This window comes from Neofelis nebulosa, chromosome 3, assembly GCF_028018385.1.
Source record: "Neofelis nebulosa isolate mNeoNeb1 chromosome 3, mNeoNeb1.pri, whole genome shotgun sequence".
NCBI classification, from domain to species: domain Eukaryota; kingdom Metazoa; phylum Chordata; class Mammalia; order Carnivora; family Felidae; genus Neofelis; species Neofelis nebulosa.
In genome coordinates, this window is record NC_080784.1 from 167,561,904 (window position 1) to 167,582,528 (window position 20,625).

Sequence of the window (20,625 nt, forward strand, 5' to 3'; positions counted from 1 at the left end):
TCTATGTTCATTCCCTTGGTGACATCATCCAGTTACATAGTTCTAAAGGCCATCTATATACTAATGATTCTGAATTCAGATCTCCCTCCTGGATCTCAAGCTTTTGCATCGAACTGCCAACCAATCTCTCCACTGGCGAGTCTGCAGGCACGTCGAATACGATATCCCCCAAAACAGAGCTTAGGTTCTCCCCAAAAGTATTTTGTCTACAGTTTCCCCAACTCTGTTCTTCCAGTTCCTCAGTTCAAAAATCTTAGAGTCATCCTTCACTACTCTATTTCTTTTACGACATGGATCCAAACTATGAGCAAATCTATCAGTGCACTGATTTAACTAAATGTCCTTTGAATAGTTAACCTCCCTCCTGTAATTTGCTAATAATCTTATTTTCAATAATTTCTAAACCGTGTTTGTTTTTAACAATGCCAGCTGGAAAATAGTTCTCCTTACCCGATAGGATGGAGGTCAGATAGTAGTTGGTTGGGTAGTTCTTCTACTGACTCTGGTCTATGAACAATAGGTTATAATAAATATAGATGTGTTCACGTTCTTTAAAGTGATCCCATTGAAGATATATGAAATTATTTGATTTGTATGCTTCCTCAGCTAAAAGCACCTTTCTACTTTAATTTGGACTATGCGTTTATAGTTATTTAGCAAACTATACAGGAAAACTTGTGTGCGTGGGAGTGTCGCAATCAGTTTTTGACCAAAAATATTGTTCACAAGTTTATTTACTACTCTTATTTTTTTCTCCCCCCACCAAGTTTTAATTTAAATTCCATTAACATACAGTGTAATATTAGTTTCAGGTGTAGAATTTAGTGGTTCATCACTTACATATAACAGCCAGCATTCATCACAGCAAGTGCCCTCCTTAATCCCTATCACTTATTTAACCCATTCCCTACCCACCTCCCCTCTGGTAACTATCAGTTGGTTCTCTATAATTAAGGTCTGTCTCTTGGTTTTCCTCTTTTTCTGCCCCATGTTCATTTGACTATGTTTCTTAAATTCCACGTGTGAGTGAAAACATGTTATTTGTCTTTCTCTGACTTATTTCGCTTAGTGTAATAGTCTCTAGCTCCATCCATGTTGTTGTAAATGGCAAGATTTCATTATTCTTGATGGCTGAGTAATATTCATACACACACACACATACTTACATACATACAACATCTTTATCCATTCATCAGTTGTTAGACACTGGGCTGTTTCCATAGTTTGGCTGTTGTTGGTAATGTTACTATAAACATCAGGGTGCATGTAACCCTGGGAATTAGTATTTTTGTTTCCTTTGGGTAAATACCTCGTAGTAGTAGTAGCTTGGTGAGGATTTGGAGAAAGGGGCACCCTTTACACTGTTGGTGGGAATGCAAACTGGTGCAGCCACTCTTAAAAAACTGTATGGCGTTTCCTCAAAAAGTTAAACATAGAACTACCCTATGATCCAGCAACTTCACTCTTATTTATTTCTAATCATCACCTTCAAGGTAACAATTTCCAACACCTTGAATATTTAAACATGTGACCCAGGGTTTAAATGAAATTTCTAAAGAGAAGTTGTAAAGATACTTTGAAGAATAAGGACATAGTTTTCTGAAGGAGCTACTTTGAACAGAAAGCACTTATGCACATATTTATGCATCGATAAAAATAGAAGAACTTGATCCATAACACTGTATATATTCCTCATATCTTAAAATGATTTATACTCTTAGGAAAAAGCTCCCCTGCCCATAAGCTGCAGCAGAATGTTATGCATTAGAATTAACAATTTTCATTGAAGGGTTCCATTTTCATATCAGATTTATTTTCATAAAATGCATTAGCTTTCTCCTTAAAATTTAGTAAATCTGCACAAAACTCATAGTCATGGAGATATAGTTAAAACCAAGATTGAGTTTTAAAAGTAATAAGTAAAGGGGCGCCTGGGTGGCTCAGTTGGTTAAGTGGCCGACTTCGGCTCGGGTCACGATCTCGCGGTCTGTGAATTCGAGCCCCGCGTCGGGCTCTGTGCTGACAGCTCAGAGCCTGGAGCCTGTTTCAGATTCTGTGTCTCCCTCTCTCTGACCCTCCCCCGTTCATGCTCTGTCTCTCTCTGTCTCAAAAATAAATAAACGTTAAAAAAAAATTATAAAAAAAAAGTAATAAGTAAAATGGCAAGCGTACCATTTGCTTAGTATATGCTGAGTGTGGTATGCACTGTGGGAAAAGAAGTATGAAAAATAGACTCTATTCTCAAAAGAGGCTACAGTGTTTGGGGAGATGAGAATAACATAGCGAACAGTAGTTAACCGGAGAAGACATTTCATAATTAAATGCTATACTTGTAAGTGGTTCCAGGTTCTGTACAACGAAGGAGGGGGAGACTTATAAGGTTTAAGGTAGTTAGTTATAGGAGATCTTTAAATTGGGTCTTGGAACCTGAGAAAGGAAAAATAATTTTCATCGATGAGTTAAAAAAAAAAGGGAACCACTGACAGAAGCTAGGAAAAAAGAATCAGTCTAGTAATTAGGAAAAGTAAAAAGAAACCTGCACATGCAGTGTAAGGCTTCATGGTTGGGACAAATCTTAAATGAGGCTGTGTAACAAGGGTAGATCTAATTGTGAAGTGTCATGAATGTCTGGAGAAAAGCTTTGACTTGATGTGGTAGGTAATTGGGAATCAATAGGTTCCTTAGCAAGAGAACGGTGTGATGAAATGGTGCTTTATTAAAACAAATCTGCTGGCAGGCTGCAGGATAGAACAAAAAGAGAAGTAAGAGAACTGGTAGAAAACCCCAAAGTAAAGAGAGCATGAATTGGGTCTTTTTGAGCATTCTTTTAGCCTAAGGCATTCTTGAGCAAATGCAGCAAAAATAATATGAAAAATAACTTTTATGATCTTGAGTTTTATGATTTTTTTAAATCTGCGAGTGACTTGTAGATACAATGTCATATTTTGAGGCACTTAATCAATAATTCTAATTTTTATCTCACAGTTTTCTAGTTTGAAGCCGTTAAGCCTCGCTTTTCATGTCTCATTCAAAAAAACATTGAAATGCTGGCAGGCCTTGGGACCTGAGACTATCAGGCTTGAGAATAAAATATTCTTGAAGAGATGAAGTTCCTTTTTCCTGGTATTGGCCATTCTTTAATTGAAAAGGTAGAAATATTCAAATCGCATAGGTATGGTCATGACACCTTAAGCAGTGCTCACAAATCTTCAGGATTTCACTTTAGTTGTCAAAGCATAATGACCTGGGTTTTCAAAGCAAACAGTTGTTTGGATTCTAGAGCAATATATTCCTCTATCTTCAGTAATCCTTTGATGTGTAGGAAGAGCAAAGAATTCTGCTTTAAGCAACTTTTTTCCAAGTTTCAAAAAACAGGGGTAAGAATGTGAGGATTTAATAAAAAATAAAACCTGTGTTTACATTATTTGTTACTGTTCTTGTTGTCGAAGTGTCTACCCTTGCTTTGCAATTAGAAGGAAATAGATCAGCAGCTCTATAAGCTTCAGCTCTTTGTGGTTTCATTACAGGCTGGCTTTACCCCACTATCTCTGTATATATTAAAGAGAAGAAAACAAGGTTTAGGAACAATAAGACAAAATTTTTCCTAAAAGACATTGAAAAGTGAATATCAATTCATTGGACAACGAGCTGCTTCTTTGATATAACGTTTATGTCCTGGGAAGAACAAAGCATGCTCGACTTGGACTAACAGTACTTGTGAGCACTGCTTAAGGTGTCATGACCATATCTATGCAATTTGAATATTTCTACCTTTTCAATTAAAGAATGGCCAATACCAGGAAAAAGAAACTTTGTCTCTTCAAGAATATTTTATTCCTCTTTCCAAACAGGAGGGAAATTGGGTCATGCAGGAAAACATTTTTCCCCAAAATATGTTTTGTGGTTTGACACTCTGAAGGATGAGGCATTAATTCTAGGAAATATGGTATTCATTGTTCCATTACTTCTTTTAGATGTAATTAAGCAATATTCGGTTTACCACAAATATGTGTCATTAACACCAGTGAGATTGCTTACATTGGTATAAAAAATAAGTTAATATTTTTCTAAAAGATCTCTCCTTAAAGAAAATGTTTTCTCTTGTATTTTAATGGAATATAGTCTTCCAGAAATTCTCTAGACATTTCCGTTCTGGTCTAGGGTAGACTACTTCTTTCATAATGGTACGGAATGCTGCATAATCTATAAGCATTGTGTTACATTGGTCACTCCACATCTGGAAAGTTATCATAATACTTAAAAATAAGAAATGATTTGGGATGCCTGGGTGGCTCAGTTGTTTGGGTTTCCAACACTCTTGATTTCAACTCAGAGCATGATCCCAGGGTCATGGGATTGAGCCCCACGTCGGGCTCTGTGCCGAACATGCTTAAGATTCTCTGTCTCCCTCCCTCTGCTCCTTTTCCTTGCTCAAGCTCTTTCTTTCTCTCTCAAATTAAGAAAACGAAAAAAAAAAAAAAAGAAGTGACATATCAGGCATAGACAAACCAAGGTGGGATTTTAGGTTTGAGAACATCCTCTGGCTTCCCTTTGGTATTCAAAATAAGAAGCTGAATTGCAATATAGCCAGCTGGTGACTTCTGGGTTGGACATTTCATAATCTGAGACACAAACACTGAAAAGGAAGCTAGCTTTAACTTGGTACCTCAAAAGGTTAGTAGAAAAACTTAGGCCTTTATTTTGATAATGATCATTATTATGTCAACAGTATATGTTTATTACCCATGTGTACATGTGCCAAAACTTTTAAACAAGACAAATCAGTGCTCATTAGGCCTTTACTGTGTGTCAGAGAATGTTGTAAGTTCTTTACTGTATTAACTTATTTGACCATAATAATATCCCATTAGATAAGTAATATTGTTATCTCAATTCTATAAATGAGGGAAGATCATTGTAGGTGGAATATGGATAAGAATTTTTATATTTTAATAAAATTTCTAGCTTAGATGTACTTTAATGTCTATTTTAAAATAATAGCTTTCTGCATACAGATGCCATAAAAGTTTCCTTTAAAATATATATGGGGGTGCCTGGGTGGCTCAGTCGCTTAAGCGTCCGACTTCGGCTCAGGCCACGATCTCGCGGTCCCTGAATTCGAGCCCCGCGTCGGGCTCTGTGCTGACAGCTCAGAGCCTGGAGCCTGCTTCAGATTCTGTGTCTCCTTCTCTCTCTCTCTCTCTGCCCCTCTCCCATTCGCTCTTTCTCTCAAAAGTAAATAAAAACACTAAAAAAATTAAATGTATATGTATTTATGTATATATGATATACATATATACATATGCAAAAAATGAGTCCATAATTTCAGATGATATGGCAGAATTCATGCAAGTGGTACTAAGATACTGAAGATGGAAATGATGGCTTAATGGAATCAACTGAGGGTGCTGGAGAAGATTACTTTTAACATTTCGCAAATTTTATTAGGTTGTCAAAACCTAATACATCTTGGAAACTGTGTGTGGTGTTTTTAATACCATAACTAGGATCTAAAATTCAGAACACATCTTTAACATATTTGGTTTTCCTTTCGTTTTTTGTTCTCCCCTTCCTTCCTTCTTTCCCTTCTTTTCTTCCTTCCTTCCTGCCTTCTTGCCTTCCATCCTTCTTCTTTCCTTCTTTCTTCTTCTTATATTTTTCTCTTTCATTCTTTTCTTCTTTGCTAAGAGTTCAGATTTTGGATTATACCATAAGAGACTCAATCAAGGTGAAGAATTTCAGAAGATGCTGTTCTTTTTTAAGATATTTATGGTCACTGTTTTTACTTAATCATCTACATTAATTTCATTAAGGAGGTTTAATCATAATGACACATCCACAGGTCACATGGCCAAACAATCGTTATAGTAATTGCATAATGATTTAAATTGGTCTTTTAGTACTTGAATTAGTCACATCTCCATATTTATCAAAAAAGAGACTCTGACAAATATTTAATCATAAAGAGTTTCACATGTAGATACATGACTAAAGAACATTAAAAATAAAAATAAAAACTTTGAAAAGAAAAAAATAGCAGCCCTTTCACTGGAGAACATTTCAGATTGCTTTCTCTGTATGCCGCTGATGAAACTCTAAAATATGTCAACTACAGTGTGAGGGGAATAGCAATACTGTGCTCTTTGGTTGGAATTGCAAAGAAAGTCTCCAGGCATTCTTCCTAATAGAGTGAACTACCTATTCTTTATGCATGGCCTCTTTTTTCTCTCTTCCATTTGAAGTAAGAAGTTTCTTTCTCTTAACAGGATGCATTTGTCAATATCAGCCAGCCTTCTTCTGCAAACACTGCGTCAGCCCACATATTTATTCTCTGCAATCAACTCAACAATATCTTTGCCCAGCATATCTCACAGTAAGCCCTGTGTGATCTGCCCAGGACTCCTGAATGTAATCATAACTGCTTCTATACACAGAAAGTCCTTAGGAGAGAGAAATAATTTTTTCAGGGTGTACAATCAATGTAGAGAGCTAATATGAAACAGTTAGGACCCCAAACTGCTTTAAAAATCAATAGTGGTGGGGTTTTTTTTGGATCAGTATTTTCAAAATAATTGCCTCTACGTTTTACTTTACTTTATCATGAAGATGAAATGATCCTCCAAGAAATAGTGGGAAACTGTTTTTCTTTTACATTCAATAAATGTAGCCATTCATTTTATTCTCATGCACAACTCACGGCCAAGCACTATCAAGAACATCAAAAAATCGATTCAGAGTAGAGCTAGGTAAGCAAATACGGCAAGGGAGTTCTCAAAATCCCTGTCAGGCCACAGGTTTCTGGTTAACATTAAATTCATTTCTGAAACCTAAAACTTAGAAGCGTCTCTTGCAATTTTGAGTCATTACTGTGCGTTAGAAAACCTGACAGAGTTGTGTACATTTTATAAAGCTCACACACTTGGCAGAACTATTCCCATTTATGCTGGGTACCCTCTCCAAGTATTTTCATTCTGATAATGGTGAGCAATGAAAGCATCAGACAGAGAAGACTGTCTTCTCGGAAATAACCCGCAGGGAAAGACAAGCTTAAATGGGACGGCGAAAAGTTGCTCTGTGTAGGAGCTAAGAATATAGGCTGAAATGAGGAAACTTGGGTTAAAATCTGCTTTCAAAATTATGATGGCTTTGCAAAATCACTTCCCAAGGTAAAGAGTAGCAGGTACACTGTGCTGTATTCAGGCAAAGGTGGTGACAATATGTGTGTGTCTAATAGAAGGAAAATATTAAAGAAAATTAAAGTGTTACAGGGGAAGAAAATGGGAAAGCGTTGAGACCACAATGGAAGTAATACTTCTTTTGTTTCATTGTTTGACTTTAGAACTATGTCAATGTTTTATATAATTATGAAATAGAATTAAATCAAATTTAAAAAATCTAAACCAAAAGCAAAATGCATTTTAAGTGGTGGCTTAACCATATAGTACAGAACTATTCCTAAACTGAAGCTTAAACTGTAACTTTAAAAATAGTAATTCTACTCTATGTCCCTAATAGGATATGCCCTAAAGGCAAAATCACTGCAAAGAACTCTTAACCTGTTTCTAGTAATCCCATCATTAGTAACAATGATGTTGGTAGTTTTATTAAAAAATATTATTATTGTTGGTTTTAAAATGTTATATATATAAATATAATTTTTATATATAAAACAGGATAAACTAAATAAATAATCATGTTTATACATTAGGAATCAATATTTATAATAAAGATGAAAGAAACAAACATAAAATCAAAGAAGTTGAATAAAAGCCCTATAATTTTAATTTTTTTTAACGTTTATTTATTTTTGAGACAGAGAGAGACAGAGCATGGACAGGGGAGGGTCAGAGAGAGGGACACACAGAATCCGAAACAGGCTCCAGGCTCCAAGCCATCAGCCCAGAGCCCGACGAGGGGCTCGAACTCACAGACCGCGAGATCGAGACCTGAGCTGACGTCAGACGCTTAACCGACTGAGCCACCCAGGCGCCCCTTAAAGTCTTTTTTTTTAATTTTTTTAAAAGCCCTATAATTTTAAATTTGAATTAGAAATGTCCAAATGAACTTGTGATGTGTCTCCTCTACTTGTAGGACAGACGACGGACAAGCTGAGGTATCAGAAGACAAGGAAGCTGTCAATGACTACTGAGATCATATGTTGAAAGAACTCAGGAGCCAACTTAAAGGGATTGCCAGGCCAGCGGCCAAAGACGAGACGAAGTGAGGGTCAAACGTAACAACAGGTGGAGTGGACTGCAACAGACATACCTGTCACAACCCATGATCTCATGATAAACACACACAAAAAAACCAACAAAACGTCAAACCTCAGTGGTCACGTTTGGGAGATTCTAGGGAAACAAGCAGTTATTTTTAAAACTGCTAAATAAAGGGAAACAATCAAGCATTTATCCTGTCTTCCCTGCAACAAGTTTATTTCAGGATTACCAAACAGTTGATCAGGGGAAGTTCTTGTTTAGAGAAAAATCTAGATAAGAAATTAAGAAGGAATGATGGAATATCACCAGTTTGCAAAGTCTAAATAGGCGTAGGCAAAGATTAGCAGTAGCTGCTAAACTTGTCATGGGCTGAACTGTGTTTCCCTACATTAATATGTTGAAGTTCTAACATCCAGTACCTCAGAGTGTGACCTTATTTGGAGGTAGGTTCTTAATGGAGGTAATCAATTTAAAGTGAGGTCATTGGGGTAGGTCCTAATCCAATATGACCAGTGTCCTTTAAAAAAGAGGACACAGAGATACACATGGAAAGAAGACAATGTGAAGAGACACAGGGAGAAACCGGTCATGCCAACATGCCAAGGAGAGAGGTCTAGAACAGATCCTTTCCTCCCAGCCCTCAGTAGGAACCAACCTTGCTGACTCCAGAACTGTCAGACTACAGACTTCTGTTGTCACCCATGTTGTGGTATTTTCTTACAGCAGCCTTAGCAAACTAATATGATTACATACAAAATTAACAGGATTATTATACCATTATTACACCATTATAAGATCAAGTTGTCAATGGCTAAATCTGCTCATCAGTCTTCACCTCACAAACACAGAGACAAGCAGGCATTCTGTGTCTCCTGATAGAGGTGTACGATATGACTTACAAAGCAGTGTTGCCAAAGCACAACAAAATAATCTAAATCTGATCAAGCTTCAAATACAGGGCATAGAGAAACACATTTACAATAAGTGGATGTAATCGCAAAAGATTCATGTTTTTTTTTAAAGCAATTTACAGGGAGGGAAATATAGGAACAGGAAGTAAAAGAGATTTTGGTATTTAGATAGTTTATTAGTTAAATGTAATGTGTGTAATTGTTTGACCTGTTTCACCTTGACAAATAATAAATTATGAGGGAAGAAAAGTTACTTTGGATTCTCTTAGTGTTGTCCTACAGTATAATAATAGTAAACAATTCATAGTGTTGGGGTAAAGATTAAATATGGAAATAGGTGTAGAGCACTTAGCATAGTATAGTTTTAACTATTTACATAGTTGGGTATTGGTTAGCATGCTTACATACTTGGGTAGTAGAATAGCACTTGTGCATAGTATAGTTGCAATTATTTATATGCTTGGTTATTAGCTAAATCCCTTGACTTCATCGCTATAAATATTCATTTAAGTGATGTGGTATGTGTGACTTACTCTGTGTGTGCTTATATGTGCACACAAGCCCACATAAACACTCAACATACTTACAAGGTCCAATGTGAGCCAGTATTGGGCCAGAAAGATTTTCACTATTCACTCCACTCCCCATTCTCACATAGCTCCTCAAAACCACCTGTCCCCATGCTCACCTTTGCTAGAAAATGCAGGAAAGAAGCATTATGAACTTTTGAAAGAAAAACCAAGGCAAGGGTTAGGAGGGAAAGGCAAAAGGAAGGGCAGTTTTAAGAAGGTTAAATATCCCACTAAATACGTCCCCAGAATTAAGTCATCCATTTCTGCCATTTTCGGGGAAAGATAAACACAGTTTTTCAGCATCCACAGGGTCAGGCCTTGGAGAGAATCAGTGTTTGCAGCCAGCTGGATCATGTTTGGACAAGAGGCAGAACACATCTGGTCATTAATAGTGATAATCGCTCTTTGGTTAAGAGCCATAATTTAGTTATAGGAAATGTTGCAGCTGACATCTATTGTGAGTCAGGTGACCACATCCTACAAATTTTCATTTCAATTTTTCAAACATTTATTTGGTTTGAGAGAGGAGATCAAAGGTTAAAGAAATACAGTTCACATTTTCAGTGGATATACAATCTTGTTTGTATCACAGGAAAATAACTCTAAGACAGAGAAAGATATAACATCAAAAGAGTATTACAAATCCCATGGGCTTACATGAGATTAAAGCAAAGTAAGGTATCAAATCAGAGAGAGTTTTTATATGGTTAAAAAGATTGTGAAAGTCCTCCTAGAGAAAGTGGAATTTGAGAGAGGCTTGTAAGAAAAAGGGATAAAATGGGAGACAGTGATAGAGTGAGGGAAAGGGGGTTTGGGGATAGAGAAGGGAAGGGCATCTCAGCAGGGCTGTAAGGTTGTCAGATAAAATACAGGATACCTAGTGAAATTTGAATTTCAGGTAAATAGCAAATCATTCTTTAGTATCAATATAATCTATTTGGGTCATATATTTGGGTCATACTTGAGTTTGAAACACCCTGCATGTGTTTAGAGAAAACAAGTAAGTTGTTTTATAAAAGTTTAGGTTTCAGAGAGGAAGAAAATGGCTGATTATGTGGGAAAGTTGTTTGGTGACATATAGACGGTCTTAGATTATAGACAGAAGAATGAAAATGTAATTTTATAGGGACTGTGGAGACATTTTTTTTCAGGTGGGAGTGATTTGATCTGACGTGGGCTGTAGGAATAAGATGGCAGTGATGAGAACAAGAAAAACTGTGACAGGAAATTGGCCAGGAAGTGACAGACAGTGAGGATGTTAAGTGAGATGATGGAAATGGTTTGCAAATGGACATAGCTGAGATACAGCAGAGTGGAAGCAACAGATTGGACCTCGGGACAAAAGAGATGTACAGGCAAAACTGCCTACAAGTATATCCCTATTGACTTGGAGAATGATGGCTTTTGTTAACAGCTGTGTAAGGAGGAGAACCTGGTTTTAGGAAAAACAGATAATAGGGAAATAAGGGCCATGTCAGGAGTATCTGGCCGGGTGGGCATCCAGATACAAATGCTCAGTAAGTAATTACAAATATTTTTCTGAGCTCAATAAATTGGGATTTTAGATATCTAAGCTGTCACATCAGTGAGTTGGTCAAAACTCAAGGAATCTTTCTAGCTCACTAGGGGCAAGAGAGCAACTGGTGAGGGAATAGCAAAAAGACCAAAAGAAGAGCAATGATGAAAAACTTGGGGGCGGGTCTTGGAAGTCCTGAAGTGGAGGTCGGTCACCACTCTTAAATCATGCAGAGAAGTCAGGAGTATAGATTGAGAACCAGCAACAGTGCCGTTAATTTTGGACAGAGCTGTTTTAGGAAAGCACCATGGGCGGCAGCCAGGGTTTTGGAGACCGAGGTGTAAATGGTGAGGGAGTAGAGGAAACCAAAGAGGTGAAGTGTGAGAGGACCGGTTTGAGGACAAAACCAAGGGGAAGGAACCCATGGAGAGGGAAGACGAAGATTTGCTAAAAGCAGGGGTCAAAGTCTGAAAAGAGTGTGCAGCAATAAAATTAAATGCATACGTGGAGAGACTGGCCTTCAAAAGAGGAGAAAATCTCCCTCAGAGTTAAATGGAAGGTAGGAAGACAGAAGCTTAAGGATTCGATGCATGACACTGAGGAATTTGGTTGTTTGGTCTCCACTTTTGAGTAAGAAAGGAAATGACATCATAATTTGGCTATTGTTGAAAGTGTTGCTATAAACATTGGGGTACAGGTTCCCCTATCTACCAGCACTCCTGTATCCCTTGGGTAAATTTCTAGCAGTGCTATTTCTGGGTCATAGGGTAGATCTATTTTTAACTTTTTGGGGAACCTCCACACTGTTTTCCAAAGCGGCCAAATTATGGAAAGAGCCTAAATGTCCATCAACTGATGAATGGATAAAGAAATTGTGGTTTATATACACAATGGAGTACTACGTGGCAATGAGAAAGAATGAAATATGGCCCTTTGTAGCAACATGGATGGAACTGGAGAGTGTTATGCTAAGTGAAATAAGTCATACAGAGAAAGACAGATACCATATGTTTTCACTCTTATGTGGATCCTGAGAAACTTAACAGAAGACTATGGGGGCAGGGAAGGAAAAAAAAAAGTTTGAGAGGGAGGGAGACAAACCATAAAAGACTCTTAAAAACTGAGAACACAAAATTGCACCAGCATTCTTCTCAAAGCTAGAACAAGCAGTCCTAAAATTTTTATGGAACCACAAAAGGCCCCGAATAGCCAAAGTAATTTTGAAGAAGAAGACCAAAGCAGGAGGCATCACAATCCCAGACTTTAGCCTCAACTACAAAGCTGTAATCATCAAGACACCATGGTATTGGCACAAAAACAGACACATAGACCAATGGAACAGAATAGAAACTCCAGAACTAGACCCACAAAAGTATGGCCAACTAATCTTTGACAAAGCAGGAAAGAATATCCAATGGAAAAAAGACAGTCTCTTTAACAAATAGTGCTGGGAGAACTGCACAGCAACATGCAGAAGGATGAAAGTAGACCACTTTCTTACACCATTCAGAAAAACACACTCAAAATGGATAAAGGACCTGAATGTGAGACAGGAAACCATCAAAACTCTAGAGGAGAAAGCAGGAAAAAAACCTCTCTGACCTCAGCTGCAGCAATTTCTTACTTGACACATCTCCAAAGGCAAGGGAATTAAAAGCAAAAATGAACTATTGGGACCTCATAAAGATAAAAAGCTTCTGCACAGCAAAGGAAACAATCAACAAAACTAAAAGGCAACCAACGGAATGGGAAAAGATATTTGCAAATGACATATCGGACAGAGGGCTAGCATCCAAAAATCTATAAAGAGCTCACCAAACTCCACACCCAAAAAACAAATAATCCAGTGAAGAAATGGGCAGAAAACATGAATAGACACTTCTCTAATGAAGACATCCGGATGGCCAACAGGCACATGAAAAGATGCTCAACGTCGCTCCTCATCAGGGAAATACAAATCAAAACCACACTCAGATATCACCTCACACCGGTCAGAGTGGCTAAAATGAACAAATCAGGAGACTATAGATGCTGGAGAGCATGTGGAGAAACGGGAACCCTCTTGCACTGTTGGTGGGAATGCAAATTGGTGCAGCCGCTCTTGGAAAACAGTGTGGAGGTTCCTCAAAAAATTAAAGAAATTTTTTTTTAATGTTTATTTTTGAGACAGAGAGAGACAGAGCATGAATGGGGGAGGGTCAGAGAGAGGGAGACACAGAATCTGAAACAGGCTCCAGGCTCTGAGCTGTCAGCACAGAGCCTGACATGGGACTTGAACTCATGGACCACGAGATCATGACCTGAGCTGAAGTCGGCCACTTAACCGACTGAGCCACCCAGGCACCCCATTCCTCAAAAAATTAAAAATAGACCTACCCTATGACCCAGCAGTAGCACTGCTAGGAATTTACCCAAGGGATACAGGAGTACTGATGCATAGGGGCACTTGTACCCCAATATTTATAGCAGCACTCTCAACAACAGCCAAATTATGGAAAGAGCCTAAATGTCCATCAACTGACGAATGGATAAAGGAATTGTGGTTCATATACACAATGGAATACTACGTGGCAATGAGAAAGAATGAAATATGGCCTTTTGTAGCAACGTGGATGGAACTGGAGAGTGTTATTCTAAGTGAAATAAGTCATACAGAGAAAGACAGATACCATATGTTTTCACTCTTATGTGGATCCTGAGAAACTTAACAAAAGTCCATGGGGGAGGGGAAGAAAAAAAAAAGAGGTTAGAGAGGGAGAGAGCCAAAGCATAAGAGACTCAGTTTTTTAAAACTGAGAACAAACTGAGGGTTGATGGGGGTTAGGAGGGAGGAGAGGGTGGGTGATGGGTATTGAGGAGGGCACCTTTTGGGATGAGCACTGGGTGTTGTATGGAAACCAATTTGACAATAAATTTCATATTATAAAAAAGAAAGGAAATGACATAATGTGCTTTGAAAGGAGCAGGGTGGAGTGATCATGGGACATAGTCATAAATTCCGGTCTCCTGCCACATCTCACAGCACATCACAGACCTCTTTTATTTAGATCCCTAGCAAAATGGAAGAGGAAGCAATAGTGACGATGGGGCTGTTGCTTGGTGTAATGCATCTTGTCACTGCAGAGGTAACCTGAGAGCAAAACACATGAGGAATGGAGTCTCTTCTATTTGCTGAATGCCTGTTGCACTGCAGTCTGGTTCCTCCAAAAGCACTAGACTTACATCAGACACCACCCTGTTATTTTAGAGTGTTAACGCAACTGTGTGTCATTCCCTGTGTATAAAATCTGATTTGACATAGTTCACAAAAATAGAAAACAACCAACTCTATTCTTGCGGCTTCAAATACATTAAGTTTTAACATCTCATACTGAGTTTGAATATAGAAAAAATTTTATTTAGCTTAATGATATAGTCTTATGATTATGGAATACCTGGTTAAAGGGGCTTTCAGGGACATTCAGAAAATCCCATTGATCCCATCATTGCTAAAAACAACCCATTAGTATATGGTCTCATTTCATAATGACTATTAGCTGGACTTATGAAAAGGGATAAGGCAAGAAATTTCATTCTCCTGAATACCCGTATCTAAAATAAGTACAGCTATAAATATGCCAATACATATGTTGTATGATAAGGATTTTCTAGTACATGTGCTAGGGAGTGATATATGGCAGTTATTCTTGAAAAGTCAATTACAAAGAAAAAAAATACAGGTTGTCATTTCTAAGACTAGAAAATGTTATATCAGAGGGATTAAAATAAACATTCCTTAATATATAGGATAAGAGAAGCAATGGAAGTTAGATTTGGAAGGGAATTTAGGTATAATTGCATGCAATCTCTTCCCTTTAAAACTGAGGGATCCAAAGCCCAGAGGAGGAAATAGCTTACTTAAGGGCACAATCTAGTTCAGCCACAAGTCTCTTGACTCATAGTCGCTGGTGATTTCCCCTTTGCCATAATGACAAATTTCTATCAGGCTTCTGGGGAATTATTTCCAGGGCCAGAACAGTGAGTATATGAACATATACAGGTACTCAATGATTTTTTTTAATTGGATAACTGTATCTCTGTTCTGGTCACTGATATTCTTGAGAGTTAGAAAACCATCCTCCAGCACCTAATATAGCTATATAAGGCACAATGACTTTAGAAAAATACAATTTAGAATTCACCATATATTAACATATTCATTATTTAATAAGAATTTCCCAACAATGAATAAGGGGTTATTAGCCCATTATTGTAGATTCAGTAAATTTGTATAACTTGTGCAAGGTTAAACAATCAGAAATGCTGGAATTTGAGCCCGCTTTTGGTCCTCTGACTCCAGAAGTCATGCTTTCTTTGCTAGAGCTTATGGTTTCTCCAGGATGTTTATAACCTCCAGAAAAAGAAAATAAACCTGTGAGGGAAGAAGTAGGGAAGAAGACAGGGAGGAGAAGGAGATCAGAAGTGGTGTGAGGTTCTTATGGAGAATGCTGGTGCCTAAAAGAAATCAGGGTCCGCATAATAGACAAAGGGTTTGTGTTTTCCTTTGGTAGATCTGTTTGCGGGCTCCAAGTCTGGGTTGGCTCCCAAGAGGAAAGAGCAAGGTTGGACAACTAGGAAGGAGGTGTTTTCTTCTAAGTGTGTTTGAAAGGCAGTGGGGTGGGAAGAGCACAACTATGGGAGTCAGGACACCTACATTTTAGTCCCAATCCCTTAGATAGACAAGGTGCTTAGAAACGGTCCTTGCCATTTTGTGCCTCAGTTTTATTTGTTTAAAATGAGGTATGTTCAATTTCAAGATTCTCAAATGTTTTTCTTCCTTTACATCAATTCCCATTGGTAGAGGCTGCCAATAATTTGAGAAATGCCTGAAGTGAGATTCTGTAAACTGAGATTGCAACCCACTTTCTTGCCTGTAAACACCTGATTGCCTTTTTTTTTTTTAAATCAAAAACAACTTTTTATGCATTCTTGACTAATCACATAAAGTGATCATACGTGTGATTGATTAGCTTACTAAGTTGGGTTATGAAATTATTCTCCCAGAATACTTTAGAAGAGTGATTTGTCCCTTTTACACCTTGGCTATATCTGATAGAAGTTTCATAGGTGGCAAAAAATTACAACTGATTTCTAGGGTATATACCTTTATTAACATCACCACTGATCTTGGATTAGTAGATTTCATCAGGAGTCACTATCAATACACTCAAGGGAATTGTTGGTTTATTTTGCCATTTTTCTCAGAGACTTTTAGGCCAGAGATTAAAAAATTTTTTTGGGGGCGCCTGGGTGGCTCAGTCGGTTAAGCGGCCGACTTCGGCTCAGGTCATGATCTCACGGTCCGTGAGTTCAAGCCCCGTGTCGGGCTCTGTGCTGACAGCTCAGAGCCTGGAGCCCGTTTCAGATTCTGTGTCTCCCTCTCTCTCTGACTCTCCCCTGCTCATGCTCTCTCTCTGTCTCAAAAATAAATAAACGTTAAAAAAAAAATTAAAAAAAATTTTTTTAATGTTTATTTGTTTTTGAGACAGAGAGAGAGAGAGAGAGAGAGAGAGAGAAAACATGAGTGTGGGAGGGGCAGAGAGAGAGGGAGACACAGAATCTGAAGCAGACACCAGGCTCTGAGCTGTCAGCACAGAGCCTGACGTGGGGTTTGAACTCACTAACCGTAAGATCATGACCTGAGCTGAAGTGGGACACTCAACCAACTGAGCCACCCAGGCGCTCCTAGGTCAGAGATTTTAAACTAGAGTCAAAAGATTTTGGGGGTACTGAAAGAGTGAAGAAATTCCAAACATTATTTTTATCTGAATCTATTTTACTATGTAAATAAAGTCCAAATCTATCAACTACATAGTCAACCACTGGGTTAAGTTCAGAAGTTTTATCACACATCTAGTTTTTTTTTTTTTTTTTTTTTCACTTGCATAGTGTTCTGGGGTATTTGTGAATGTACAGAAATTAATTGTATGATTTTATCCTTTACCTAGAGTTTTAGCTTAGTGTTGGTGGTGTGTGAAGAATTTTAGGGGGCTTATAAAGACTCTAAAATAATAGGAAAATTTGGGGCATACATGAGTTTGTGGATATAACTATCAACAGTTTCCCAAAAGGATAAGGTGACAACAAAGGTTTGTTTTCTTTTTTTTAAAGGTGACAACAAAGGTTAAAGAACCACCACTCTACATATCTTACAATAACGTCACAATTCAGGTATTTCTTTGGTAAAATGGGAAGTTGATTTGAATTTTAGTCTTAAAATTTTTAATAAACCCATAACCAAATGAGGGTTAATAATAAGTATATGATACCTCTTTTATACTTGATTCTTAAAAACAAACAAAACAAAATCCACTATGGTGCAAGTTATTGTTGATATAAATTAAAGGTAACCTAAAGAAGTGAAGATATATCATGTTCATGGATTAGAGTGTTAGATCATTTTAAGATACTGATTCTCCCCAAATTGATCTATAGAGTCAATGCAATCTCAATTATAATTCCAGCAGATGCTTTCAGATAGAAATCAAGAAGTTGATTCTACAAGTTATGGGTAGAAGCAAATGGTCTAGAATATCTATAGCAATCTTAAAGAATAAATACAAAGTTGGAGGACTTACACTACTTCATGATTTATCATATAGCTATTGTAATTAAAATAGTGTGATACTGCTGGTGAATAGACAAATAGAACAATGGAATAGAATAAAGCCTAGAATTAGACCCTCCCCCCCCCCCCCACTTATCCAGTCAAAGGCACCAACACAATCTGGTGTGAGAAGAAAAATCTTTTCAATAAATTATAAAATTGGATATTCATATGGAAAAAAATTAAATCTCAACCTCTACCTTACATGAAACACAAAAATTAATTCCATATGGATTATATACCTAAATACAAACACTGAAAGAGAGACTTAAGGGAATGAAAACACTATGTATCTTCTCAAAGTCACTACAAAATATTTTCCTCCTTCTTCAAAGTATTGTTTCCCAATTCTCTTTCATAATTAAGTAGCTATACCCAATACTTAGAACACATTTCAGTTCAGTCTGGGTGGTTCTGAGGTAATCAAGCAATTTGCTAAAAAAGGATATAACTTCTACAGTAAGTTAGATATAAAATCTGGCAAACATACATTTTCTTATTCCTATGTTTATTATTTGAGGTTTAGGGCAAATAATTCACTTACCTTGATGAACAAAGTTGCTTAGACTTAGTTCAAATGATTCCAAAAGAGTTTTTTCTGGTCTTTAATATAACTTTGTTACATAGATGAAAGTGTCTATATATTCTCCTACTTGCTTCTCTTCCCTCTGCCCATTTCCAAAAGTAAAAAATAAAACATAACAACAATAACAACAGCAGCAGCAACAGTGAATCATACAACACAAAGTCATTTACCGGAGTCCGTAGAGAACTGTTCCATCAGGATGCAGTCGGATCATTCGATTCTTCACTGTAACCCCATGCACAAATGATTTCTTGTCATTCAGAAAGTAGGTGTCTGGCACCCAGAGTTGGTCAGCTACCCTGTTGTCTAGCGTGAGATTTAGTGGGATTCCAGAATAAGAAAGCCTTTTGTCTTTCCAAGATTGCTGGAAATACATGGTGAGTGTATAATCCTGTGAAATAAAGGAAACAAAAAATTGGACTCTCATCATCGTCATCAAAGGCCTTCTGTATGAAAGTGATATTCAGTCGGATCATTCGATTCTTCACTGTAACCCCATGCACAAATGATTTCTTGTCATTCAGAAAGTAGGTGTCTGGCACCCAGAGTTGGTCAGCTACCCTGTTGTCTAGCATGAGATTTAGTGGGATTCCAGAATAAGAAAGCCTTTTGTCTTTCCAAGATTGCTGGAAATACATGGTGAGTGTATAATCCTGTGAAATAAAGGAAACAAAAAATTGGACTCTCATCATCGTCATCAAAGGCCTTCTGTATGAAAGTGATAATACGTAGTATTGTGTAATCCCAGAGATCCACTGTCCTGCTGTCCCTGAGGAAGTTACACCTGAATACACTGAAATTTTCACCTCCAAGTATGGGACAACCAGTAGGTTACAAGTGTTGGCGTAATAATTGAATGCATGGACAAGAATTCCCTCCAATGTAGGGTAAATCCATTTAAATGAATTTTAAGGTTTGGAGTTAAGGTCATGATCACGAGGAGGATCACAAAGGAAAGTTGTGCTGAAAGATCCATGTTCACAAAAATTAACATCTGGATATTATAGTTATGGCACCATTTTGGAGGGGAATGTGTGCTCAATAATAACTTAAAAATTTATGCACTTAAAAGGAGAGGGTGTTTTCTAAATTGCCTCTTGAATGAATACTGCTGTTTGTCTTATAAGCGTCATCAATTACCATTATCTGGATCTTTCTAGCAAATTACAACTTGTCTATTGATACTAAAAATCACCTTTGGATGGAGATAATCATTTTGGCCTGAGAACTGAAATCAGCTGTGGAACTGCTCAGCCATTTCTCTCTTACCTCACTCTTGCTTTGCTTTAGAAATTGGGATCGCTTCTCGGCCTTTTGGCTAAGATCAAGTGTAGAAATTGGTTTGACGTCAGAGTTGGGTTTGTATTTGAGTTTGTTTCCAAACCTCTTGTACAAGATAACACTAAGGACTTCCCTTTGTGCATTTTTTTTCTGCCCAGGTTTCCTCTGGCAGTGAGAGTCAGGAAGATTTGGGTTCAATAAATAGATCAAGCTACTGGAAAGGGACTGTGATGATTATCTTAGAGTTTTAGTTGTTGTCTGTTTTTAAAGAACTTCATTACTATAAAGTGTAATTGCCCATTAAAAAATGGTAGCAGTAAAATCATGAAGTCTTTAAGATGTGAGTCTCAATATAATAAAAAGAGAGAGTTCCCTTTTTCTTTTAAAGGATATTTATCTGTCAGTAGTGATTGTGAATATTTTAGCGACAGTTAAGAAAACACTACATAACTCCTGAACAATGTCTGTGTCCTGCCATTGTTGTATATACCACTAATTGAGAAACATTGATTCACATCAGGCCTTATATCTGGGCAAACCGCACTTTATATAGATCCCTTTATGGATCTGTATGCCATTTCTGAAATATCCCAAAATATAAGACAATATTCATTCTGGATAATGAGCTCCAATGTCCTTTAACCATTATATTCAAGAACACTCACACTGTTTACTCAAGTGGCATCTTGCAATAATTCAAAGCCATTCTTTCTTGTTCAATGACAAGGACATTAGCTCTTCACTATTAATCACACAATATCCCTTAAAGCTCTAAAATCTCCTTCCACTTTACCTTCATTTAACAGAAAAGAAAATCCACAGGGTTACATACACTTCCTTTCTCAACCGCTACTATTCGCATTTGCATTCTCTTCAATTTTTTACCATAGCACC

At 37.4% G+C, this 20,625-nt stretch overlaps 1 protein-coding gene and 1 non-coding gene across 2 annotated transcripts in view; one reads left to right on the forward strand and one right to left on the reverse strand.

The window, feature by feature from the left end:
* GABRB1 (gamma-aminobutyric acid type A receptor subunit beta1) overlaps nt 1–18,853 on the reverse strand; it is a 254,012-nt gene extending 235,159 nt beyond the window's left edge. The window contains exon 1 of the mRNA XM_058722690.1: nt 18,621–18,853. Coding sequence (XP_058578673.1) covers nt 18,621–18,826 — 206 coding nt within the window. The 5' untranslated portion in view covers nt 18,827–18,853. The remainder of the gene's footprint in view (nt 1–18,620) is intronic.
* Nucleotides 18,854–19,748: 895 nt separating this feature from the next.
* On the forward strand, nt 19,749–19,932 carry LOC131508290 (U2 spliceosomal RNA). The gene has a single exon (XR_009259971.1). It is a non-coding gene; the product is annotated as a U2 spliceosomal RNA (small nuclear RNA).
* Nucleotides 19,933–20,625: the final 693 nt, after the last annotated feature.